The 27,521-nt window shown below is 44.6% G+C and overlaps 1 protein-coding gene across 2 annotated transcripts in view; it reads right to left on the bottom strand.

The window, feature by feature from the left end:
- The window catches only part of LOC137421011 (retinal dehydrogenase 2), a 187,491-nt gene that overhangs the window by 12,068 nt on the left and 147,902 nt on the right, over positions 1–27,521 (bottom strand). For both annotated transcript variants that reach the window (XM_068106642.2, XM_068106643.2), the window contains exons 8-9: positions 11,714–11,816; positions 7,264–7,448 (exon numbers count right to left, since the gene is read on the bottom strand). In XM_068106642.2, coding sequence (XP_067962743.1) covers positions 7,264–7,448; positions 11,714–11,816 — 288 coding nt within the window. The remainder of the gene's footprint in view (positions 1–7,263; positions 7,449–11,713; positions 11,817–27,521) is intronic.

The following is a 27,521-nucleotide window of genomic DNA, read 5'->3' as shown; positions in this document are numbered from 1 at the left end:
TATGTGTGATTTTTACTCCCGCCAGGGAGTAATGCATTCGATCGTGTCCGACCGTGTGTGTGTGCGTTTGTGGTGTGTGTGTGTGTGTGTGTGTGTGTGTGTGTGTGTTCGTGTATTTGTGAACAAGATATCTGGAAAAGTTCTGAACGGATTTGGATGAAAGTTGGTGGGATGACTGCACTTGGGATAAGGAAGAATTGATTAGTTTTTGGTGAAGCTCAGGATATTGTTCCGGATCCAGGAATTTTTTTTGAAGGATTTTCTTACCATTGGAAGATAGGGCTCATTTTTTTTTAACATTATCTTCTATATATTCTATATTTAACATTGTGATATGAAAATAGTTTTCATATTTGTTGTAAGTGTAGTTTAAACTCGTGGTTATGCATTAGAGCGGTGTATGTTTTTAGCAACGTCGTCTTCAATGTTCTTTTTTTTTTTCTTATAAAAACATATTCTGTCATTTTAAAACCACCAAAGTGTGTATTAGGTTTCCCCGTTTCATAAAATGTATTGTTTGATGCGTATAATGCTTTAAAAGTTTGTTTTTTTTTTGATTTTTTTTTTACCTCAGAAGAGATATCAACATTTACCTCAGCGAATGTCAATCGCGGTGTCAGTATTTGATGAACATATAAAGATTTAGTTGACTTATAAGTGTGACCAGCATGTGCATGGGATTCTTCCCAGAAGAATGAGTGGTCGCATTAGCTTGTACGACTTAAAATGAGCGAGTTTTGTTTTCACGTTTGGGCCCGTTTTACATGTTGTAATGAATGAAACGTTTTTGAAAATGAAATGAAACGCACTAAGGAATGAAACGAACGTTTTTCCTGGCTTACAATTTTATTTGAAATCACACATGCCTCAAAATACACTCACTTATATAGAATTGAACGCTGAATCCGAAAATGTAAGTGAAATTGCCTTGTTTTTTTTTTTTTACATCTTCTCTATGTTCTAAATATATATCTGTGCAGTATCTGTCTTGTGTTGTCTTGTGTTGTGTTGTCACTGAACTACTCCCTCAACCTTTTGTGAAATCGTAGTCAACGTGTGGCCCTGAATGGGTTTCTCTCATCTCCTCTTCCTGTTCAGGCTGGAGTTCCCCAAGGCAGTGTTCTGGGCCCTGTGCTTTTTCTGGGCCCTTCCCCAAGGCAGTGTTCTGGGCCCTGTGCTTTTTCTGGTCTTCATCAATGATCTCTCTGACTCTCTTGAAAATCCTCTCTATCTCTTTGCTGACGACTCTACTCTCTGTCGCTCCATTCTTCATCCCTCAGATCGGCAGTCTGCAGCCTCCTCACTCTCTGCAGACCTTGCAAAATCACAGACTGGGCAAACAAGTGGAACATGTCTTTCAATCCTGACAAATCTCACACTCTTACGATGTCTCTCCGAAAAGACCGACTCGACAACCCTCCCATCCACTTTCTGAATAATCCTCTCCAAGAAGTTCTGTCACTCAAGCTTTTGGGTCTCACTATCTGCCATGATCTTTCCTGGAAAAACCACATTTCAAATCTGGCCTCCAAAGCCAGTCGCCGACTGGGCATCCTCCGTCGTGCGAAGTCCTTCCTTGGCACACCTGAGCTCCTCACCACATACAAGGCTTTCATCCGCAGCTCAATGGAATACTGCTCTCCCCTCTGGGCTGGTGCTCCTGCCTCACACCTAGCTCGCCTTCGCGCTGTTGAAACCAAAGCATTCAGAATCATTGGAATCTCCCGCGATGAAGCTAACTCCAAGGGCCTCTCACTCACTCACCGCAGGCAGGTTGGTGGTCTTTCCGTCTTCTACCGACTCCTCTCTGGCCTTGCCCCCCCAGCTCTCTCTGGGCTCTGTCCCGCAAATATTCCTACAGGTCGCACAAGATCTGCCTGCAACCCTCTTTTGGTTAAACTGCCAAAATCAAGACTCTCTGCTCACCTTCACTCCTTCATTCCTCTTTTCTCCCGCCTCTGGAACAAACTCCCTCACTCTCTTCAATCCCACTCCACCCTCCAAGTCTTTAAAACAGCTGTTCACCACCATCTCTTATCTTCCCCCATCCAAAACCTTGATCATTTCTACCCCCGCTAATTTCACCCCAATTCCCCTTTTTGAAATACCAACTTCTGTCCTGGAAGTCCTTGGTGTCCTTGTGCTTTATACTTCTCCCTCCCCCCCCCCTTCCCATTCCTCCTCCCCCCGGGCCCTCTCCCTTCCACACATCTCCCTGCTCTCGGATGTTGTGTTTGTGTGCTTCCCCTTTTCTCCCCATCTTGTCTTCCGCTCCCTCTTTTTGTGTATTTTGTTTGTCTGGTCGATTTGTTTGTGAAGTAAATGTTAGCTCTTTCACGAGCCTCGATTCAGTATACAAAAAATAAAAAAAATAAAAAAAATCGTACTATTCCAACTTGGCCCATGGCGGGAGTATACGCTCTACTGAGTGGCGTTCTAGTTGATGAATGTTACTGCGTGTGGAGTCGAATATTATAATAATTAATAATAATTAACTTTACAATTGGTCATTTTAAACTTTTTGAACAATATTTCCAATGTTTTCTATTAATGTTATAATTTATAACTTTTTTCATTCCAGGTCTGGTCTTTAACTGGAAAAATGGCCCAACACAAAACACAACTGCTGTATAAGCCTAAGTTTTTGAAATATGGCTTCACCGAGATGAGAGAAAAATCTGAGAATGTCCAACCTCAGTGTGTTCAGTGCCTGCAAGTCCTCGCCAATGAATCTATGAACGAAAACAAATTGAAGCATCATTTGCATTCAGTTCACTCAAACTTTATCGAAAAGCCACTGAGTTACTGGGAGGACAAAGAAGAACAGGTAAAACGAAGTTGGATTGATGCTCCCTCGAGTTCAGCCTTTTCTCTGGAGAGAGCTTCCTTGGCGTCCTTTGAAGTGGCATGGTATATTGCAAGATGCAAAAAGCCCCATAACGTTGGAGAGGATCTGGTGAAGCCAGCAGCAGTGGCAATTGTGAAAACTGTTTGCGGAGCAGATGTTGCCAAGAAGATTGAATCGGTACCACTTTCTGACAATCGCATCAAATGTCGAATTGATCTCATTTCAGATGATATTTTGGCTCAACTGATTGTGCCACTGAAAACTGTAAAAAGCAGGAACATTTTCGTTGCAGACGGATGAATCAGTAGACATTGCAGGTAACACTCAACCTAATGGTTTTTGTTAGGTACAGAGGAGAAGACGACGTTCTGGAAGAATTTCTTTTCTGCAATGCCCTGTCAAGTACCACCATTGGAGAAGACATCTTGAATATGATGAACAATTTTTTCAAGAAACATGATCTAGACTGGTTGAATTGTTTGGCTGTGTGCACCGACGGAGCTCCATTTATGATGCGAGGTCGTTTGGGTTTTGTTACTCGTGTTAAAGCAGAAAACCCCAATATAACAAGCATTCTGAGTATTGCGCTGCAATACATGTCCCCTACCGGCAGTCTGTCGTCCGAAAAACTGTAGGGGAAATTACCAAAGTTCAAAGTGCCATAACTTTGTCAAAAATGATCGAAACGTCGTGAAGTTTGAACTTGATCTGTAACTTATCATGAGGAAACCATGTACCAAGTTTGAAATCATTAGCATTAAGAGTTTAGAATAAAAGTCTGGAAAACTGTTCTTTGCGTGATGGACTGACAGACGGACAGACTGACAGATGGAGGGACGGAGTGCAAACCTATAGTCCCCTCCGGTAGGGGACTAATAATAATTCACTGTTTCTTACATCAGGAAAACCTTGCCACTCAACATTTGTAACCGGGCCATGTAGTTCTCAATAATGCTGTCCAAATTGTGAATTTTGTCAAGGCCAGGGCTTTAATCTCACGCATTTTTCTTAAAATGTGTGAAGAGATGGGCTCATCACCAGGTCTTGCTGTTCCACTCTGATGTTCGTTGGCTCTCTCGAGGGAAGATTCTCGGAAGAGTTATTGAACTAAAAACGGAAATTGGAATTTTCTTTACATGAGAAGAGACATGCACTGGCAGACTGCTTTAAAGATGCTGCTTGGCTGGCAAAGCTTGCCTATTTGGGTGACATCTTCATGCACCTGAATAAACTGAGTTCAGACATGCAGGGCCGTAATCATACCATGGTGGACATAGGTGAAAAAAATTGCCTCATTCAAGAAAAAGCTTGCTCTTTGGAGAGAAAAACTGGCTAAAGGGAAAACGGCTGCCAGTCCAGAACTGAGTGCTGTGCTGGAAGATGCGTTGGAAATATCCCTTGTTGATGTGAAAAGTATTTTCGAAGATCATTTGAAGAACCTTCAGGAAGAAATGGACAGGTATTTTCGTGAAAACGTCGACCTCAAGAAGCATAGAGTTGGATCAGAAATGTGTTCAATGTGGACGTCAGTAAAGTCGGAGAAGATATTCGGGATTTCAAGAACTTATAGAACTCCAGGAAAATCAAGTGCAGAAGCAACGCTTTGAAAAGCTCCCGTATTTGAAATGCCCATTCTGACTCGGGAGGCTGAAAAAGCTCTTTTTTGTATACTGAATCGAGGCTCGCGAAAGAGCTAACATTTATTTCACAAACAAATCAACCAGACAAACAAAACACACAAAAAGAGGGAGCGGAAGACAAGATGGGGAGAGAAGGGGAAGCACACAACCACAACATTTGAGAGCAGGGAGAAGTGTGGGAGGGAGAGGGCTTGGGGGCAGGAGGCGTGGGAGGGGGAGGGCGGGGGGGAGAGGTATAAAACACAAGGGGACCGAAATTAGCGGGGGTAGAAAAGATCAAGGTTTTGGATGGGGGAGGATAAGAGATGGTGGTGAACAGCTGTTTTAAAGACCTGGAGGGTGCAGTGGGATTGAAGAGAATGAGGGAGTTTGTTCCAGAGGCGGGAGAAAAGAGGAATGAAGGAGTGAAGGTGAGCAGAAAGTCTTGATTTTGGCAGTTTAACCATAAGAAGGTTGCAGGCAGATCTTGTGCGACCTGTAGAAATATTTGGGGGACAGAGCCCAGAGAGGGCTGGGGGGGCAAGGCCAGAGAGGAGTCGGTAGAAGACGGAAAGACCACCAACCTGCCTGCGGTGAGTGAGTGAAAGGCCCTTGGAGTTAGCTTCATCACGGGAGATTCCAATGATTCTGAACGCTTTGGTTTCAACAGCGTGAAGACGGGCTAGGTGTGAGGCAGGAGCACCAGACCAGAGGGGAGAGCAGTATTCCATAGAGCTGCGGATGAAAGCCTTGTATGTGGTGAGGAGCTCAGGTGTGCCAAGGAAGGACTTCGCATGACGGAGGATGCCCAGTCGGCGACTGGCTTTGGAGGCCAGATTTGAAATGTGGTTTTCCCAGGAAAGATCATGGCAAATAGTGAGACCCAAAAGCTTGAGTGACAGAACTTCTTGGAGAGGATTATTCAGAAAGTGGATGGGAGGGTTTTCCAGTCGGTCTTTTCGGAGAGACATCGTAAGAGTGTGAAGTAACTTAAGAAGTAAAAGTAAAGTAAAAATAGTAAAATAAAAATAGTAAATAAAGTTTAAAAAAGTAAAGTAAAGTAAAAAAAAAAAAAGTAAAAAGTAAGAAGAAGTAAAAGTAACATCGTAAAAAGTTAACTCTTCTCCCTTTTCCAACAATATATCTCTGTGAACAAGGATTTTCAGGTCTTGTTGCAATCAAGACTAAAGCAAAGAACCACGTGGATCCTCAGCATTACTTGCATTGTGCTCTGTCCATCAACATAAAACTAAACTTAGAGGAGCTTACCCACAAAATTAAGCAGTATCACAGCAGCCACTGAGAAAATCTTTGTGTAATAAAGTCTCATTTTCATGTAAATTTGTTTTTCATTTTGTCCAATTAAAAACTCTTTGAAAATCATTATGTGTTGATAATTAATTCAATAAAACTACATGAATAATGTTACGTGCTCCTCCCCAGACCCCGGTCACGGTGTACCTCCGAGCCCCGAGAGGAGTCACGGCAGAAAGATGTGTTATTCTGAATGTCAAAGATCAATGGTGAAACCACACCAATTATTACCAACAACCAAGTATTGTATTAAGATCACACAAGAATAACAGTACAACCACAATATTAATCAATTGTACAACCAATATATATTTCCTATGATGGTACCATCAGATTCGTACAATAAAACTCACTGTGCTCCAAGTGAGCGAAAAGAAGAACATTCCCAATGTCTCTATTCCCGCATCAAGCCAAAGTCGTATTCCGGCATCAAGCCAAAGTCGTATTCCGGCATCAAGCCAAAGTCGTATTCCGGCATCAAGCCAAAGTCGATCCACTCCAGTAATCGTCCGTATGATGTCGTATCGAGACCAGAATCCCGTTGGGTTGACAGTTACCCTGCCAAAGATGGGCGAAGGTATCCTCGAGAAGCGACGGGGAAATCACACCTTCAGGTATGGACGCCCGACGGCTCCCAATCGGCGAACCGCAGACCTCCCACTCAAAAGCCACGTTACACACACACACCACATCCACGTCTGAATGCGGTGACAATGATTAAAGCGAGGCGAAAAACCTTGAGCGACGTGCAAAGCGCGTGAGTCAAAATGGCCGACGGCCCGTTCTCGTGGCGTAACAGCACTACGATGATTCTCCTCGGAATCAACCGCAAAACCTGACACGCAGGTTTATCTGTCACAGCGATGACAACTCTGTCGCAGGAATCCCTTTCCTGGGAAACCCAAAGTTCACTCGTGACTCTCGTTCGCTCCAGACCTCGAAGCAGCTAGGCTTCTTGTCCGACTCACTCGCTCCGCCTTCTCTTTCTCCTCTTCCTCTTCATCGTCGTCCGGTTCCGGTTTCATTTAAAACATTAACTTTTTACCTTTTGAAAATAGTAATATCTATTTCCCCCAAACGACAACAATAATAGTACATGGAATCAAAAATGTTTACAGTGGATGTAAACCACAACAACGGAAGTGACGAATCCGTAACAATAAACACAATGTATCAAAATGATAGGTCATTGACACTGCATGTAAAGCGTTTAGGGTCACCAGGACAGGAAAAGATTGTATTCAGGGTCGCCACCAAAAAAGTTTGGGAACCACTGCTCTGTAGTATATGTACTGATGATTGCCGCGGCCTCTGCAGTTTGAGGACAGCATCCTTCTCCTCAATTTCTCCATGAAATGAAAGAAATGTATTTCCACATGTTGCCGATTTGTGTTTCACATATAATTATAAAGTGTTGTTGCGCCAGAAACAGAGCCCCAACCCAAACTCTCCTATACCTTTTGGATAGCAGCGTTGGCTCACCTGTGGGCCCTGCTGTGTGCTGGGATGGAGAGGGTTACCCAACCGACGTTGCCGTGCACATTCCACACTCCGCCGCACGAACTCGCGGTAAATCGACTCGTGGACGAAGAGGCGCGAGCCGGCGGTGCAGCACTGACCCTGGTTGAAGAAAACCGCCTCGTGCGTCTCTTTCACTGCCACATCCACTGAGGACAAAAAAGGACAATCTACTGCAAACGATGTACCAGGCACAGCATAATGACATCATGGACCGACCTCTGCTCACAACGAAATGGCAAAGCACTATTTCCAGGCAATTGATCACCAATGAAACCGAGTCTCAATAAAACTCTTGTCCTTGTAAAGTAGAATCAAGGAGTGTCACACAATCAAACATGCCTTTTGTGGATAGCACATTAGGCTGGCTGTTTCTCCTGTAATTGTGTGTATGGAAGATGTCCTGGAAGCCTTTTTATGTTGGAGGCTCCAGGCACGGACTACATAGCCCTCATCGAGGCCAGGCCTTAAATAAAAGAGAAGAAAAGTGTATTATGAAAAGTGTATGGTGTTTGTTTGCGAGAAAGAGAGGTTGAAGATAGCCCGGTAGCTGTAGTTTGAGTGAGAAAGAAAGTAAGACCAGCAATCCTGACATGGAGTGTGTAAGATGGTTCCGGGCACCACTTTAACGCTCCTAAGTCAAGACGGTAGTACTACCCTGGGGGGTTGCTGTCGACAACCTACTACCTAAAATACACGAGAGTAATAGGCCTTTGGGTATTGACCATTCGCAACTTCCATTGACCTTTGTCTTAAATGGGATATCAGTTGCACATTATGATAACTGCCACATAATAAGAAAGGGCATGCCTCACAAGTTGGATGAATGACCAATCGACATTATACGGTCATGCAGAAAATCATAAATGATTGTAGCCATAAGCATCCTTTGTGTGAGCCTCAAAGTGAAGTGGTGCTGGGAAAATTTTTGACAGTATAGAATTACAACCAGACTCAGTGGTGTAATGGTTAGAACATCAGCTGTGAGTCTCGGAGGTTCGTGGTTCAAGCCCTGGCCGAGTTACACCAAAGACTTTAAAATGGTACGTTCTGCTTCCTTGCTTGATGCTCAGCATTTAAAAGGATGGGGCACAGACAAATAATGCTGGTAAGGCAATAGCACACCACCCAGTATATCCCTGGCCAAGAAACTGTGTTGGCAGCATATAACTTACACTTCAGGTTGAAAACCAAAAAGAAAAGAGATCCAACAAACTAGTCTGAGTCCTCTGCTCCTCATTTGTCCTCTATTATTATGGCACGGATTTCCAACCCAATAAAGTAGAGCTGCGGTGATAAGCCGAGAGACTGCAGGTATTCTTGAGTGGTTTGATTGGTGCAAAAGTTCAGCAATATGCAAACATATCAAGTTAGCCCAGGGTAGATTTTCCATAAAACAGAATCCTTGGGGCAAAGTTAATAAACACTTATTAACACAATTTGAATATACTCAATCCGTGTCAGGTGTCTGCCTAGATCGAGTTCTACTTTTAGATGTTCAAATATTGAATCCTAAATGATAACCCTCACATCTACTTTCTCAACAACCGTCTCGAAGAGGTTTCGATCGCTCAAAGTTTTGGGTCTCACTCTCAGCCATGATCTGTGTTGGGCAAGCCACATTTTAACGTTTGCCTCCAAAGCAAGACATTGGGAATCCTCCGTCATGCAAAGTCCTTCCTTGGCACACCTGAGCTCCTATCCACCTACAAAGATTATATCCACATCTTGATGGAGCACTGCTCTCCCCTCTGGTCTGGCTCCCCTGCCTCACATCTTGCTCAGCTTGATGCTGTGAAAACCAAAACTTTCAAGATCATTGGAATCTCTCACGAGGAAGCTGAGTCTATGGGCCAATCACTTTGCCATCGCCAACAGGTTGGTGGTCTCTCTGTCTTCTTCCACCTCATTTCTGGTCTTGCACCCACTGCCCTCTCTCTGTTCTGTCCCCCCCAAGTATCTGCTGGACACACGCAGTCCACCAGCAACCCCCTCCTAGTGAAACTGTCTAAATCCACAACCACTACTCGCCTACACTGATTTATTCCTCTTTTTCCTGCCTGTGGAACTGCCTTCCACACTCTCTTCGATCCAATTGTTCCCTCTCGGTCTTGAAGACAGCTCTTCACCACCTTGAAGACATAATTATGACTGAGACTACGAAGAATCCGGAAGCATTGATTTGCAAAGCCTTTAAAATAAAAAATTATCATGAAACTGCAGATGCTGGCATGCAGGCTGCCCCAGGGACGGGGTCTTGAAGACATAATTATGACGTCATAGGTCACGTGGTTCGGCCGCCATCTTGGAAAAATCGAAAAACTTTGCACCTATATATCTCCGAAAGCACTGAATATAAAAAATTGAGACATGGCTCATTGTAAAGAACTCTCCATGGGGAATAAAATATGTTGATGATGATGTAATAGGTGCCTTCATTATGACGTCAAATTCGACAAGTACAAAACTTCATCTGATCAAGATGAAATTTCTTGAGCATAATCTAGGAATAAATTAGTTTAGAAAAAAAATAATTATGACGTCATCTGTCACATGGTTCGTGACCTCTGATTGCTCTGATTGCTCAGAGCTGACATCTCTGTGACAATCTCTGATTGCTCTTTTTCTTGTTAATTTCTGTCATCCTGGTGTTTCACAGGTATGGTGAATCATCAATGTGTGTGCCGTCCCTGGGGCAGCCTGCATGCCAGCATCTGCAGTTTCATGATAATTTTTTATTTTAAAGGCTTTGCAAATCAATGCTTCCGGATTCTTCGTCGTCTCAGTCATAAAATCCCCTTTAGTTAAATCTTTTATCAGTTGATTCTGGTTCTGTATCAGGAATCCCATTTGCTACAGTAAGTTTCTCCATTGTTGGAGGCCTTTATGTGTCAAAAGACACTATAAGGATACCTAAGTATTTCTGGAGGAACACCGAGTGGCATCATCTTTGTTTGTGTGATTGTTGACAATTTCAGATCTGCTCCTGGACTTTGATGCCATGATGTCACCTGGGTAGCATGAAAACGATTTTTTACCATCACTGCAAAGTACAATCGCGGCCCACATGTTGTGGAGTCCAGTGTTTTGCAGCACTTATATTACATATCAAGTCTTTTGAAATATATAGGACCTCAGTATAAATCTTGGCATTCATATGTTGTTCCTGATTGTCATAGTCAGAGGGTATTGTCCACCAAGAATCAGACGAACATACATGTAAGCACTCTTTGTTACACAAGCCAATACTTCTTCTTCTTTTTCACTAACATCATCTTCTTTGTACACAGGATGACTCTTCACATCAGATTTAAGTGTGAGTGTCCATGTATCATTTCAATAAATATATCATCGTGTGACTGGTAGACTGGAATGGTTATACTTTGTTATCTTGAGTTCCCATGGTAGATAGCAGTAGGAATGACTGGTGTAACATGGGGTGTATGATTGAATGGAGGAATGACTGTCGCATGTCTGCAAGAGCTTGACATTGTTGTTGTTGTTGTTGTTGTTGTTGTGGGTAGACTTTTGAAATGTGCATCCATTGGATGGACAGCTACCAAGACCAAATTATATGGCCGCCATCTTGGTTTTCTGGTGGGCCTAACACATTAGGCCTATAGGCCTCTGCTGATTATGCACTGCCTGGGTTTGCTGCATCAGATTTCCATTGGCTTTGTTTGGGTCGAGTGTTATTGACAATGAAGGATCCCGAAAAATCTAATCACATGTCGAATAATAGTAAGGTTTAATCAAGCCCATAAGAACGCACGGTACATCAGAACACATGGTAATCAAGTGTTACGTTACATAATCAAGTTTTACGTTACACAAATTATTTAAAAATAGCGTTTTATATAATTGTTTTATATAAAATTCAACATAATTTTTAAATGGCCCTATATTGGGGTTAAGCATTCCGTGACACCACAGTGGTGTTTGTAATAGCGGATATGGATTTGTTCCCCATTGGAGGAACACCTTCTCATGAGCAGGCCGTTGGTGCTCCTATGGTTGGCAATGAGTGCCATGGAAGTGATGGAAAGTCCGGTAAATGGTCAAGGTCGCCCAGATAGCTCAGATGGCAGAGCACTGACATGGTTCACCAGAGGACCTGGGTTTGATTACTGGTCTGGGCATATAATTTTCCTACATATGTCAATTAATTAGTTATAGTGTAAATTAGTATTTAATTCAGTTCATCTTTTAATAGCGCATTAAAATGTGGGTTTCACAAACGGCCCGTAGCTGGATTTTGTCGCAGGTTGTCATGTGACCACAGTGCGGTCATTCTTGTTAGAATAACAATGACATAAAAACTGTACTGAAGTTGATATTAAACCCCAAACCACAAACAAGCTAAGTCTCGATTGAGAATCATTCAGCAAAGATTACTGAACAATCACAAACTTACAATCAGCATCAGGGAACACAATGATGGGACTTTTCCCTCCCAATTCTAGAGTGACACGTTTGAGATTGCTTTTCCCAGCAGCTTCCTGGATCAGTTTCCCCACCTGGAAAACAACAATGTGGGAAAAGAAAGAGGTGATATTAAAGATGAGATATTATGAATCCCTTTTGGAAATTTTTACGTAAATTTATCGCACCCTGGGAAAGAAGATCGACATCTTTGGCATTAAGATATAGGTCATACCCAGGATCTATTAAACCGATATGAAATATCATTAAAGCACCCAAAGATATACTTAAAGTCAAAAGTTGATAACACTCATTTGGTAACACTAATTTGTCATAAGTTGATTCCATATAACAGGTTGTACATCAGTACATTGCCTTATTACCCTTTGTCGACTCACTTTGACGAACCTCCATTTTGTTTCCAAATAACACACTTTCTATATTTAGCCTGCGCTTTAGATATTGCTAAATCATGTCCGGTAGATGGTCTGTGTCCTGTGGCTCATGTCCTGTAAGTGGGCTGTGTCCTGTGGCTTATGTCCTGTAAGTGGTCCACGTCCTGTAAGTAGTCTGTATCCTGTAAATGGTCTGTGTCCTGTAAGTGGTCTATGTCCTGTAAGTGGTCTCTGTCCTGTAAGTAGTCTGTATCCTGTAAATGGTCTGTGTCCTGTAAATGGTCTGTGTCCTGTAAGTGGTCTGTATCCTGTAAATGGTCTGTGTCCTGTAAGTGGTCTGTGTCCTGTAAGTGGTCTGTATCCTGTAAATGGTCTGTGTCCTGTAAGTGGTCTATGTCCTGTAAGTGGTCTCTGTCCTGTAAGTAGTCTATATCCTGTAAATGGTCTGTGTCCTGTAAGTGGTCTGTGTCCTGTAAGTGGTCTGTGTCCTGTAAGTGGTCTGTGTTCTCTGGCTCGTGTCCTGTTAGTGGTCTGTGTCCTGCAAGTTGTCTGTGTCCTGTAAGTGGTCTGTGTCCTGTAAGTGGTCTGTGTCCTGTAAGTGGTCTGTGTCCTGTAAGTGGTCTGTGTCCTGCAAGTGGTCTGTGTCCTGCAAGTGGTCTGTGTCCTGCAAGTGGTCTGTGTCCTGCAAGTGGTCTGTGTCCTGCAAGTGGTCTGTGTCCTGCAAGTGGTCTGTGTCCTGCAAGTGGTCTGTGTCCTGCAGGTGGTCCGTGTCCTGTGGCTCGTGTCCTGTAAGTGGTCTGTGTCCTGTAAGTGGTCTGTGTCCTGCAAGTGGTCTGTGTCCTGCAAGTGGTCTGTGTCCTGCAAGTGGTCCGTGTCCTGTGGCTCGTGTCCTGTAAGTGGTCTGTGTCCTGTGGATCGTGTCCTGTGGCTCGTGTCCTGTGGCTCGTGTCCTGTGACTCATGTCTTGTAAGTGGTCTGTGTCCTGCAAGTGGTCCATGTCCTGTAAGTGGTCCGTGTCCTGTAAGTGGTCCGTGTCCTGTGGCTCGTGTCCTGTAAGTGGTCTGTGTCCTGTGGCTCGTGTCCTGTGGCTCATATCCTGTGGCTCATGTCCTGCAAGTGGTCTGTGTCCTGTGGCTCGTGTCCTATGACTCATGTCGTGCAAGTCGTCTGTGTCCTGTGGCTCATGTCCTGTGGCTCGTGTCCTATAAGTGGTCTGTGTCCCGTCCGTCCCGCGTGTGTAAGTGGTCTCAGTGTTTCTTTCCCAGACAATGTTTTTCTTCATAATGTGTAATGAATCTACTTCGTCCAATGTATCAAGAGTTTTGAAATCTCTCTTTTGGGCACGCATTCACTTTGTAAAAGTACCAATTGCAGTAGGTATTTTTCTTTTGGCCACCTGATGAAGGTTTATAAGATGCACACCATTCGAAATGTGACCCTCTCAGGTCAACTAATGTTATTTTTGCTCTATAAGGGCACATACAGGGTGATCCATAATTAAGTCCCTATGTTATTTATTGAAATACTTTGTTGTTGTTATAGGTAAAGCATTCATTAATTTTCGTTTTAAAGTTTGTTTATTATTGCCATTGATATTGTTTTTTATTTGCTTTCAGCCTTTCAGATTGATCCATGTGGGCTGAGAGATTGACCATTGCTCAAAGGGCGTGAATAGCTGCACGGTATGAGGTTTGGAAGTCTGCAATTCTAGTTCTAAGATGGTGGCAAGAAATAGGAAGACAGGAAATAAATACAACATCGTTAATGTAAATAAAACAACAAAATATTTTTTCCCCAAAAGGCCAGTTATTACTGTTGTAATTTATGAACATCATTTTCAACATAAGGTTCTCAGCACATTTTTTCAATCATTTGATTACATTTCCCTCTGAACGAAGAGACTTTTCTGGCAAATCAGCAAAAACATTGCAGATAGAACTTTCCAATTCGTCCAAATTAGCGGGTTTGCTGGCATGCACTTTTCCTTCAGCCCATGCCCACAAAAAAATGGCACCGGGTTAAATCAGGAATCTAGGATGGCCACTGTATTTATTGGTGCTTGATGCCCGATCCATGTGTGTGGAAAATGCGCGAAGGGGCACCATCTTGTATAAAAATCGTTCCATCTGCTTGTCCCATCCATTGCTGAATTTTCAGAAGAATAAAGGTTTGAAGCATTTCCAAGTATCTCTGTCTGTTCATTGTATTGTGGAGGACGTAAGGTCCAATGAGTTGTGTTGAAGTCATTCCACACCAAACAAGCAGATTTGTCTGACTTTGGCTGCGTTCGACCATCGTTCAGCATCATTTCCTCACCAGTAATGACAATTATTCCTGTTGATGAAACAACCAACATGGAGAACATAATGGACACTGGACAGTCATCCATCCACTGAAGAAAATGTCCACAAAACTCCATTCTCTTGTCACAATCATCTGGAAACAACTGTTGAACATAATGAGATTTGTATAGATTCCATCCTAAGTCCTTCTTAAAAAATCTCCTGAATTTCACGATAACTTATTCACTCTCCCTCACCGTTTGTCTGATCGACTTATTTGCGCTCCGTATGAACACGTCTCGTACCCGATCAATGCTTTCTGGGGATCTCACTATTGCATCTCTTCCTGATCTTCTTACGTCCTTCACTGAACCAGTTTTTATCAGCTTTTGGTGACAGTTTTTAATCAGGGAAACTTAGATACTGAGAGTGAAAAGGCTTATGCCACCGCCGAGTGGGGGAGCGCCTGTAGTTCTATAGTTGCACAAATCATTCCAGCTGGTGAAATACCAAATTGTGTTCACAAAGAATGAGCATTGGTGTCGAGCCAGCCATGAACGATCCGCCAATTTGGCACGAGGGAGGTGTCTCGAACAGTGGCCTTACAAACCCGGGCAGCCACATAGACAGCTCGGGTCACAGGGGATAGACAGGAAACATTTGGGATCCTTCTAAAAGGAATCATTTAATTGCAAACTACCACCATTTTTATGCTTTGTTCATGAGGGATCATTTCATTGCAGATTGTTCTTTGGATCTTCAAGCCATTTTTAATAGGAAGTTCCTGCCACTTCTGCATGGTTATTCTCAGATGTCCTCTGATCGGGATGTGTTCAAACCATGAAGAAGAAAACATTTTAATCGATCTGACAAACCCACTACAACCGCCTTATCTTGGTCATACTTTGGAGCACCATGATGCTCAGCCATATGTCTCAAACTTCATGGAAATATCTCATCAGTGAAGTATTTTTGGGTCAAAGGTCAGCATCATATACTTTAGAATCGTCAATTTTCTTCCGATTGACCTAAAATTTTAAGAATTTGCATATGGGGTCACTGAATTGGTTCACCCATCAAAAGATAGAAGCTGATTGTTTTTTTTTTTAGATCAAAAGGTCAAAGGTCATGGTTGTATAAAATCACCAATTTTCACCCGATTGACCTGTTTAAACAAACCTAAAATGTAAACAATTTGCATAACAGGTCACTCAATTGGTTAACTAATCAAAAGCTAGAAGCTGATTACTTTATCTATCTATAATTCCAGTAATCTCTGTGTGTATGTATGTATGTATGTATGTATGTATGTATGTATGTATGTATGTCTGTGACCGCTGTTTCTCGACAACCACGGGTTCGATATACTTGAAACTTGCCAGGTATATTGCTGGGGACCCGAGGATGTGCCTTTTCAAGGTTTCATATTAATCGGACAAGTAGTTACCGAGCTATGTCCAAAAAACGATTCAACCAATCAGAGAGCAGCGAGCTATCACGTGTGCCGAACGTGCCGAACAGACTCTGCCTCGGACGGCACATTTGAGAGCGTATTCATTTATTTCACGTTGGCAAACTATGTTGCCGCTATGTTGGCGTTAAACTATGTTTTAAAACTAATTAAAACTAATTTGCGATTCTTTCGCTTTCCTGCGCGTTTGTGCACGTTATGGCGATTTCTTTACCAAACTCCGCAAGCCGTTCGCTTTGGACCAAACCATTTCATGTAAATAGAGGGGGGGGATTGTCACCGTACTCGCAAGCCGTTCGCTTTGGACCAAACCATTTCATGTAAATAGAGGGGGGGGATTGTCACCGTACTCGCAAGCCGTTCGCTTTGGACCAAACCATTTCATGTAAATAGAGGGGGGGGGATATAATTTTAGATATATATATAGTACGGGCATGCCCTAGTTAATCTAAAACTCAAATGCATAAAATCATCAATTTTCATTTTGTATTTTTAAAACTGTTTTCGTTATTTTGAGCATATGGAAGAAGAAGACGTCTGAATACAAACAGACGTGGGCGGGCTTTGCATTGTCAGATGCTTTATAGTTGTGATTTTCGAATAAATAAAAAAAACAAAGAATGCCAAACTGTAAGCCATGACCACGAGCACCTGCACCTGTACAAAACATCCTTGGACTACAATGAGCATTCCAAACGTGTAATGCTGCATATGGCTTGTTAATGGAGACACCAAGCTTGGTTCTGCTTTAGCCTGGTGTCAAGAAGTAGAAATTTCGAGTGGACACAATGCAGGATTTAATGTCTGTTTTGATGCTAAGATTGATAAGAAAAATATTACAATTGCATTGTGCTGTCACATCTTCACGCAAATGAATGCTACTGTGTGCTAAGAGACGTTTGAATGAATCAAACGTAGAAGAGGTTGTCCTCAGTAGCCACATGGCAGGGGAAAACGATCAGTCGTGATGAAAGCGAAGAACACTTCAAGTGATTTCCTCATTTTTACAACAAAGTGATGCATTCAATGAATCCCCACTCCATGAAGAATTCACCTTTGCATTGAATATCCTGACTCGCAAGGGAAAAAAAGTTTATGGTGTCCATTAAAAATTAGTGCAAAATTAGATGATGCCACTTGGTTTATTTATTGGTGTCACTCCTTTATATACAGTCTGTATTTTAATACATGGGCCAGCAGTGCAAAATTTGCTGCGGTTTTAAAGTTTAAACACTATTTTGCTTCATAAACAAGTCTGCAAAAATGTTTATGCAGCACAATGCAGTGCCACATATGCTCAATTAGAGTTGGCATGGTGCATGACAGTTATTACTTTTTCTGCTACAACGGTTCGAGACCCTCATGTCCAAATATGTTTGTTCAGCATTTATATTTCCAGCATGAGATGTGAATGAACACAGTCAGCACAAAATAAATAAACAAAAGACTATAAAAAATAAATAAAAACTATCCTTGAAGAATGTAACTCAAAAAATAAAAGTATATCTAACACAAAACTAAAAGCAAATCTAACACTGATATCAACAACTTTTCTAACTCAAAAAGGAAAAGCATATCTAGCAGAAAAGTAAAAGCATAATGCAAAAACTAATCTAACTCAAAAATTAAAAACTTTTTAGGCAAATTCAAGGCTTGGGGAAGAGCTCCACATAACGGATCTGGACGCAACATACCAAAAGGAATCTGGATTCGGGCCTTAACCAAAATCTAATCGGCTTGTTCTTGTTACCAAACCAACGCATCCACCAAGTTTTGTCATAACTCGTCCACAAATGTTTGAAATATCATGCTATATATCATTTTTTGTTTTTGGCTCTATCACTCAATGGTGAAGAATCACTTAAAAACAATATTTTCATCTCGTATCCGGACTGGATTCGGATCTTCACCAAAATCGAATCGATTTGTTGTTGTCACACAACCAACTTGTCCACCAAGTTTCGTCTGAATCCGTCCATAACCTTTTGAGATATCGTGATACATATCGGTTTTAGCCCTATCACTCAATGGTGAAGAATTACTTAAGGATTCCCAGATCCGGATCCAACTCTTCACCAAACTCGAATAATTTCATCTGTGTCACATACCCAACATCTCCACCAAATTTCGTCTGAATCCGTTCACAACTTTTTGAGATATCCTGTTCACAAACAGACAGACAGACAAACAGACAGTGGTGAAAACATTATTATCTCCATCCACCTTCAATGGTGGCGGTAACTAGAAAGACCAATCAGAGATTGCAGACCCTCGACAAGACTTGTTTTCTGTCGTGTATTTTGTGTTGCAAATAAATGGAAAGATTTACTATTATATGGAATGTCATTTATCACCAATGAAAGGTCTAAATGGTCTAAAGGTCTAAGGTATGAAAAGGTCTAAAGGGGTCCATAGGGTCTCAAAAGGTCTTAGAACCGTCTCAAGGTCAAAGCGCTCTAAAGTGTCTAAATGGGATTAAAATATCTGAAAGGTGTGAATGTCTGAAGGCTTAAAGGTCTGTAACGGGTCTAAAGGGTCTAAACTCTAAAGGGTCTAAACTCTAAAGGGTCTAAGAGGTCTAAAGAGTATAAACTATAAAGGGTCTAAGGGTGTAAATGGGTCTAAAGGGGATTAAAATGTCTAAAGGATTTTAAAAAGTCTAAAAAGGGTCTATGAGGTCTAAAGGGTATAAAGGTGTCCAAAGGATCCAAAGGTACGTTCCAATAGTACGTAATTATTAGATGTACTCACATTTCAATAGTACGTAATTAATAGACATACTGTTCCAATGAAACGTAATTAAGAGACAGTACTCACATTTCATTAGGTCCTAATGGACATAATTAATGATTAGGACATAATTAAGACATACTCACATTGCATTACTACATAATTAATGGGCTTACTCACGTTCCAATAGTACGTAATTAATAGATGTACTTAGTACCATTATTACCTTGTTCTAATTATTATTATCATTATGTACCATTATCATTATCAGTATGTATCATTATTATTGTCGTTATGCATCATTGTCATTGCCACTCTCATTTCAATAGGATGTAACTCATTTTCTGTGCGGCCAAACAAACAGTCAAATAAACTGACCCAATTCTGGCGAGGGTACAAAAAAATTAAAGCATATCTAATATGAAACTAAAAGGATATCTAACACCAATATCAACAGGATATCTATTAGAAAACACAATGTCAGTTTGTGTGTTTGTACAGATGTCTGCCTCCTTCATAAGGGTAGGTTTCTAAAGGCCAATTTTTCAACACGAATGTGTGTTCACTACGGTCTATTTTTAAGGATAAAACAAACTCGAAAAACATTTTCCATAAAAGAGTAATTATGTCTCTTCTATTGGAATGGTAGACGGTGGCTTGCAAACCGAGCCTCAAGGGCGGTGTACAGAAGCGTGTTTTTCAATAACAATAAATACAAGACCTAGGGAGGTGAAATTCGCTGCTCGTGATGTGCAACGCGTGCAGAGTAAAACGAGTGTTCATTTAGATCCATAGGAGGTCGAATAAATAAAGAAGATATAAGCACTCCTGACACTAGGCCGAGGCTTCAGAATTTGGCATGCTGACGAGGCTGTACTGTCAAATAAACTGTTCCAACCAGTCATTTTTGATGGGCTTTTTACAAGTCTGATATAAAACTAAAAGCATATATAATTCAAAACTAAAAGCATATCTAACACAAAACTAAAAGCGTCTTCTTCTTTAACGGCCACCATTATCCCACCATTCTTGTGGGGTCAGCTGGGGAAAGCTTGGTCTGAGCCTTCACGGACCTGTTATCCAGGTCTGACATTCGACTACTTTGGGCAGGAATTTGGAATTTGGCCATGGTGGCGGCGATAGCTCACCTACTCTTCACGAAGACATCATGGAATCATAAAACATCCAACACCAAATGCTGGCAGACAGGATGCCAGTTTAACGTCCATCTGAGGGATTGCACACACATTGATGAATCACCCTGCCTGTTAAACACAAGGATGACTGTTTATAGGTGGGTCGGGAATCGAGCCCAGGCTAGACAGCTTAGAGGCAGTGTTGCATATACCTTTAGGCCATCCTGTCAGCTCACAAAATTAAAAGCATATCTAACACAAAACTAAAAGGTTATCTCACACCGATATCAACAACATATCGAATAATGTTACACAGAAAGGGGTTCAGGGTGAAAGTCCCGAGTTGCCGATCATCGTTGGCTTACTTCATCAGTGACTTCCACAACTGGCTGCATCATCACCTTCCACCCTGCACATCATCTATCTATAATTCCAGTAATCTCTGTGTGTATGTTTGTATGTTTGTATGTTTGTATGTTTGTATGTTTGTATGTCTGTATGTCTGTGACCGCTGTTTCTCGACAACCACGGGTCCGATATACTTGAAACTTGCCAGGTATATTGCTGGGGACCCGAGGATGTGCCTTTTCAAGGTTTCATATTAATCGGACAAGTAGTTACCGAGCTATGTCCAAAAAACGATTCAACCAATCAGAGAGCAGCGAGCTATCACGTGTGCCGAACGTGCCGAACAAACTCTGCCTCGGACGGCACATTTGAGAGCGTATTCATTTATTTCACGTTGGCAAACTATGTTGGCGTTAAACTATGTTTTAAAACTAATTAAAACTAATTTGCGATTCATCGTAACTGCGATATGCGACCTTCCGGACAGTGAAGACTGCACTTCCGGCAGCCAATCACAGAACGCGTTGTTGCGTAGGCGTGGCCGATGTGAGAGCGAGCCGAGCCGAGCGCGTGCGCCATTACGGTTCGTAATTCGATTTCTTCCGGAGAAAATAATAATTTCTCGATTTCTTATGCGCATTATTTCTCCCAATTCAGTCAGAGCGAAGGGCGGAAGCGAAGAGCGTTGTTTTTTTTGTTTACGGGCGTACGGGCGTACGGGCGGGGTAGAGCGTACGGGTAGCGTTTTTTTTTTTTTTTGGCAAGGAACGGGCACCCACGTACGGGCATGCCCTAGTCTATCTATAATTCCAGTAATCTCTGTGTGTATGTATGTATGTATGTATGTATGTATGTCTGTATGTCTGTGACCGCTGTTTCTCGACAACCACGGGTTCGATATACTTGAAACTTGCCAGGTATATTGCTGGGGACCCGAGGATGTGCCTTTTCAAGGTTTCATATTAATCGGACAAGTAGTTACCGAGCTATGTCCAAAAAACGATTCAACCAATCAGAGAGCAGCGAGCTATCACGTGTGCCGAACGTGCCGAACAGACTCTGCCTCGGATGGCACATTTGAGAGCGTATTCATTTATTTCACGTTGGCAAACTATGTTGCCGCTATGTTGGCGTTAAACTATGTTTTAAAACTAATTAAAACTAATTTGCGATTCTTTCGCTTTCCTGCGCGTTTGTGCACGTTATGGCGATTTCTTTACCAAACTCCGCAAGCCGTTCGCTTTGGACCAAACCATTTCATGTAAATAGAGGGGGGGGATTGTCACCGTACTCGCAAGCCGTTCGCTTTGGACCAAACCATTTCATGTAAATAGAGGGGGGGGATATAATTTTAGATATATATATAGTACGGGCATGCCCTAGTATATTCAAAAGAAAGTCGTCGCCTGCAATTTTAATGTTTGTATAGTGTAATCTGTGGTGCCCAGTGCGGGTTAGGTTTTATTTATTTCATATTTCCCTGTACATAAGTTTGTATGTCCACATTTTCCTCTTTTGTCTGTTGATTCAATGGTTTGATCCGAACTGCTCGTCTCGTCCACGTCCCCGTCCTCCCCCCCTCACATTCATAATATATAAACCCTTAAAAAGTAAGAAAATGTGTTTGAGCCATCTGCCTCCTGTGCATGTGCCGTCAATTTCAGGCTATCTGGGCGACCTTGGAGAACGGTAAAGAGTAATAAATTGAACGTGGTGCAGTAGAAGATATAAACCATCGGGCCGTTTCCTGGGACAAAGGAAATCGGCGCTGTGCATACCGTGTTAACGGAGACTCAGTCATGACAATATAAACCTAAAAGCATATCTATATATATATATATATATATATATATAAACGACAAACACAGTCCGTCCGTGAAGCCGTGTGATTATATGTCTATTAATTATGTACTGTTTGAAAGTCAGTTGCATTCTGTTCATTAATTACGCATGTCTATTAATTATGGACTGTCTGTTGTTATTGGGTGGGTACCTTTCCTTTCGACCCTTTAGACTTTAGAGGAATACTCCTTTTGACCTTTTAGACTGCTGAGACCCCTTAAACATTTGAAGACCCTTTACATCCTCCAATACCCTTAAAACCAACGTACCTAAAATACCTAAAAATTTGGCATACCTAAAAATATGCCAAAGACCCAAAAGACCCTGAAGACCCAAAAGACCCTGAAGACCCAAAACACCCTGAAGACCCAAAATACGCTGAAGACCCAAAAGACCCAGAGGACCCAAAAGACCCTGAACATCCTTAAAGACCCTGAAGACCCAAAATACCATGAAGACCACGAAGACCCTTAAAGACACAAACACCCAAAAGACCCAGAGAACCCAAAAGACTCAAAAGACCACAAAGCCCATTAAAAACCACGAAGACCCAAAAGATCCAAAGACCTCAAAGACCCCAACCACCCAAAAGATCCCTAAACTCTTAAAGACCCCGAATACCCTTAAAGACCCTGAAGACCCAAAAAACATCAAAGACCCTGAAGACCCAAAAGACCCGAAGACCAAAAGACCCTGATGACTCAAAAGACCCTGAAGACCTAAAAGACCCTGATGACCCAAAAGACTCCAAATGACCCAAAAGACTCCAAAGACCCAAAATACACCTAAGAATCAAAATACTCCAAAGACCCCAAATGCTCTTAAATACACAGAGGATCCAAAAGACCCTAAAGACCCCAAAGACCCAAAAGATGACGAAGACCCAAAAGATCCAAAAGACCCCAAAGACCCCAAAGACCCTGAAGACCCTTTATACCCATTAGACCAGCATGGACACTTAACCATTTCGAGCTTTAGACCACTCGGACCTTTTAAGATTACAAATAAATTACCAAGAAATAATATCACCAATATTACAAGTAAATTTATACAAAAATGTTTGTATTGTGTGGCGTTTGTGTGGTTTTATAGAACGTATTTTATAGACATATTCACCTTCTATTTGTACAGTACATACTCTATAGAGGTAATTGGTCGAATAAAGATAACGTGTAAAAATTGTGGTCTACATTGGCACTTATGTGCGGACAAACAAACAAACAGACCCAAATGAAACACGACCCTCTCCTCTGGCGAGAATAACAAGATATAGTGATAAGAAAGTTTTACATACAGATTTTTTTTTAACTCTTAATTAATTTTCAGGAAATAAGGCGACAAATGACACCGGAAAGGTCCATTTAGTGAACCCGTCAGATTTTATATTAATCAGATATTTTCAAAATATAAATCTAGGTACGTATTTAACTAAATTTCTGGAAAACATATCTGCTATATAAGAGAGCAGTTGGTCTGTCTGTCTGTCTGCGTGTGTGTGTCGCCATTTTTCTCAGAGATGGCTGAACGGATCTTCGTCAAACTTTCAGAGGTTCATCAGTCAGTGCCTGGGAGTGTTTTGGGCTTTAAAAAAAAACATTTTTGAAAAAAAAAAAGTTCGTTTTATTTTTTAGTTAAAAAAAAATCTCTCTATAGTGCCTAAACCTTTTTGATTAATGACACTTATAATTATATACAAGTACGCATTCACATAAATAAATACAAAACACAAACATTTGAACAAAAAAAAAAATCAAACAATTCCGGAAGTGTACTAAGTTGATAGTAAAGCTTCTTCTTCTTCCTGAAAGTCATGATACTTAACTCAGAAACGTGATGAATGGCACATTCACCAGCATATATTCCATGAAAAGGTAAAATGATGATTTGACATTTGTGATGGATTCTGATTTGGATGTAAGTGCTTTTCCATTATATTTGCCCTAACTTCAAGTATGTTAATGTTTCTTTTTCACTTGAGCAACGCCGTGTACTCCAGCTAAAAACACTTACATACTTTACTGGGGATACAAATACAACTTTGGCTGGGGGGTAACATGGGCTATGTGGCCGCGGCCTCATTCAGACCACAATTCAGACAGGAGTGTGGGGGCATAAATAATCGATGTAAATGTGTACGATGTAGTGCCACCTGATGGTGGTGGTAGAGGGTATTACAATTTCCTTTTTTTTTTTTACCTGGGCAACACTGAGGTTAAAGCACTGTTTGCATGGGTAAATTTTCCTCCTTCCCTTCCCCCCTCCCCCAAAACGGAGGAACCTGTCAAAAGCCCCCCCCCCTCCCCAAAAGATGTATATGTAGTATTGTGGCGGACACAAAAGCCCACTGGCGTGGTGACATCATTCCACGCACCAAGTGGGCGGTGGCCACGCCCGAGGGGTAGGCGTGGCCTCATGAGATACACCGGGCGACCAGCCCGGAGGAGTTCAGTGTTACAGTGTAGTCTTACAATAAAGACGTTTATATGTTACCGCTTGTCCGCTTCCTCCTTGCTCACAAGCAGCGCGCGTAACGCCGCGCTTTACTGGTGACCCTCGACGTTGGATCTGCCGGAGCGATCCTTCCACACGCGACGCCATCGCCATGGCCGACTTCGTCAAACTTCCGGAATTTTGGGAGGCTCAGGCCGAAGTCTGGTTCGTCCAGGCCGAAGCCCAATTTCAGCTTCGGCACCTCACCGGCGATGACACGCGCTATTGCCACGTCGTCGCCTCCCTCGGGCCCGGCACGGCCGCTCAAGTTGTGTCCGTCCTTCGCCACCCACCGGACGGCCACAAGTACGAGGCACTCAAGCGGCTACTCCTAGCCACGTTCAGCCTCACGGACGACGCACGGGCCGACCGCCTCCTGGATCTCCCCGAGCTCGGTGAGACGCGCCCGTCGGTCCGAATGGACCATATGCTGTCACTGTTGGGCGACGAAGCCCCCGGTTCGCTATTCCGGGCGCTTTTCCGTCGCCAACTTCCAGCGCAGGTTCGCCTCGCGTTGGCCGGGACCGGGCTAACGGAACCCCGAGCATTGGCGGCCGAGGCGGACAAGTACTTCGCCGCTTCGGACACGCGGGCGAGCGTCGGCGTGGCCGTCACGGCCTTCGACGCTGATGTTCAGCAGCATGTTCCACAGCATCATCTTCTACAGCACGCTGATGTTCCACAGCATCATCTTCTACAGCACGCTGATGTTCAGCAGCATGCTGATACGCACCTCGTCAACGCCGCCACGCCCCGCCCACCGCCGCGGCGAAAACCGCCACCGCGGGGAAACCCATCGACTCCACCGGCCTGGCGGAGCCAGCCGCGCTCCTCCAGCTCCACCACCTGGTGCTGGTTCCACGCCAAGTTCGGCCACGAAGCTCGGCGGTGTCATCCGCCGTGCTCCTTCAACGGGTCGGGAAACGCCCGGGCCGGCGCTCAATTGTGGCGATGAGCGCCGGCCGTTCGAGCAGCCTGCTGTTCATAACGGACACCTTCTCCGGGCGCCGTTACCTGTGCGACACGGGAGCGCAGGTGAGTGTCATTCCCGCCGGCACGTCAGACAAGCACGCCGCGGGTGGGGGCCCCGCGCTGCTTGCCGCGAACGGGACGCCCATCCGTACGTACGGAAAACGCTGCCTCTCTCTGCGGTTTGGAGGGCAGGTTTTCCGATGGACGTTCGTCACCGCCGACGTGCCCATGGCACTGCTTGGCGCGGACTTCCTGTGCGCTAATGGGCTCCTGGTCGACGTCAAGCGCAGACGGCTTGTCCAGGCCGAGACGTTCAGCTCGCTCGCATGTGCGTTGCCCAGCTCAACGAGCGGCTTGCCAAGCGGCTTGCCGAACGATTCAGTTCCGGCCACGTTGGTCTGTACGCTTCCGGCAGCGGACGCATTCACCCGCCTCCTCGCCGGCTTCCCGGCCCTCACGCGGCCCACCTTCTCGGCGGGGGCCGTCAAGCACGGGGTGGCCCATCACATCCCCACCGTCGGGCCACCGGTCTACGCCCGGGCACGCCGCCTCGAGCCGACGAAGCTGGCGGTGGCAAAAGCGGAGTTCGCTACCCTGGAGCGACTCGGCATCGTTCGGCGCTCAGAGAGCGCTTGGGCGTCGCCGCTGCACATCGTGCCGAAGCCCGGCGGGGGATGGCGACCGTGCGGGGACTATCGCCGTCTCAATGACGCCACGACTCCCGACCGCTACCCCGTCCCCCACATTCAGGACTTTTCCGCCCGTTTGGCGGGCAGGTCCTTCTTCTCGAAGGTGGACCTCATACGCGGCTACCATCAGGTCCCCGTCAGGCCGGAGGACGTCCCGAAGACGGCGGTCATCACGCCATTCGGACTCTTCGAGTTCCTGCGCATGCCCTTCGGTCTGAAGAATGCGGCTCAGGCATTCCAGCGACTGATGGACAGCGTCCTGCGCGACTTGGATTTTGTCTACGTCTACCTGGACGATATCCTCGTCGCCAGCGCGTCCCGCGAAGAGCACCTACGCCACCTCCGCACGCTCTTCGAACGCCTGGGCCAGCATGGCCTGATTGTGAACCCCGCAAAGTGCCAGTTCGGCGCCGCCACAATCGATTTTCTGGGGCACCGTGTCACCAGGCACGGAGCCGTCCCCCTGCCGGCCAAGGTGGAGGCGGTGAAGGGGTTTCCGCGCCCCCGCACGATCAGAGGGCTGCAGGAGTTCCTGGGCATGGTGAACTTTTACCATCGGTTCCTGCCCCGTATCGCCCAGCTCCTGCGCCCCCTGCACGAAGCTCTCCGAGGTAAGCCGGGCAAAGGCGACGTTACCTGGACCGAGCAGATGGACACGGCGTTCACGGGCGCGAAGCTCGCCTTGGCTAACGCCACCATGCTCGCGCACCCGGCGCCCGATGCACCGATCGCCCTCACCACCGATGCCTCGGACTACGCGGTGGGCGCGGTGCACGAGCAATGGGTGCGTGGAGCTTGGCAACCGCTGGCGTTCTTTAGCCGGCAGCTTCGCCCGCCCGAACGCCGTTACAGTACCTTCGACCGCGAGTTGCTCGGACTTCACTTGGCGGTCAGGCACTTCCGCCATCTGCTCGAGGGCCGGGCGTTCACTGCCTTCGTCGACCACAAGCCGCTGATCTTCGCGATGGGCAAGGTCACCGAGCCGTGGTCGGCCCGGCAGCAGCGTCACCTCTCGGCCGTGTCCGAGTACACGACGGACATCCAGCACGTCGCGGGGAAGGACAACCCGGTGGCGGATTGCCTTTCCCGGGCCGTCGCCCACGCAGTCCACCTCGGCATCGACTATGCCCGGATGGCAGCGGACCAGGCCGCTGACCCCGACGTCCAGGCCTTGCGGACCGCCGTCACGGGCCTCCACGTCACCGAGGTGCCGTTCGACGGCGCGGGCGCGGCCCTCTTGTGCGACGTCTCCCTCGGGCGTCCTCGCCCCATTGTGCCCGCGGGCTGGCAGCGCCAGGTGTTTGACGCCATCCACGGCCTGTCCCACCCGGGCGCGAGGGCCTCCCAAAGGCTGATCGCCGACAAGTTCGTCTGGCATGGCCTCCGGAAGGCCGTCCGCGGCTGGGCCAGGACATGCCTCGCGTGCCAGCGCGCCAAGGTGCACC

This window comes from Myxine glutinosa, chromosome 2 (assembly GCF_964187855.1).
Source record: "Myxine glutinosa chromosome 2, kmMyxGlut1.1, whole genome shotgun sequence".
NCBI classification, from domain to species: Eukaryota; Metazoa; Chordata; class Myxini; order Myxiniformes; family Myxinidae; genus Myxine; species Myxine glutinosa.
Note: the sequence above shows the minus strand (reverse complement) of the source record. Positions and strands in the feature narration are given on the sequence as shown.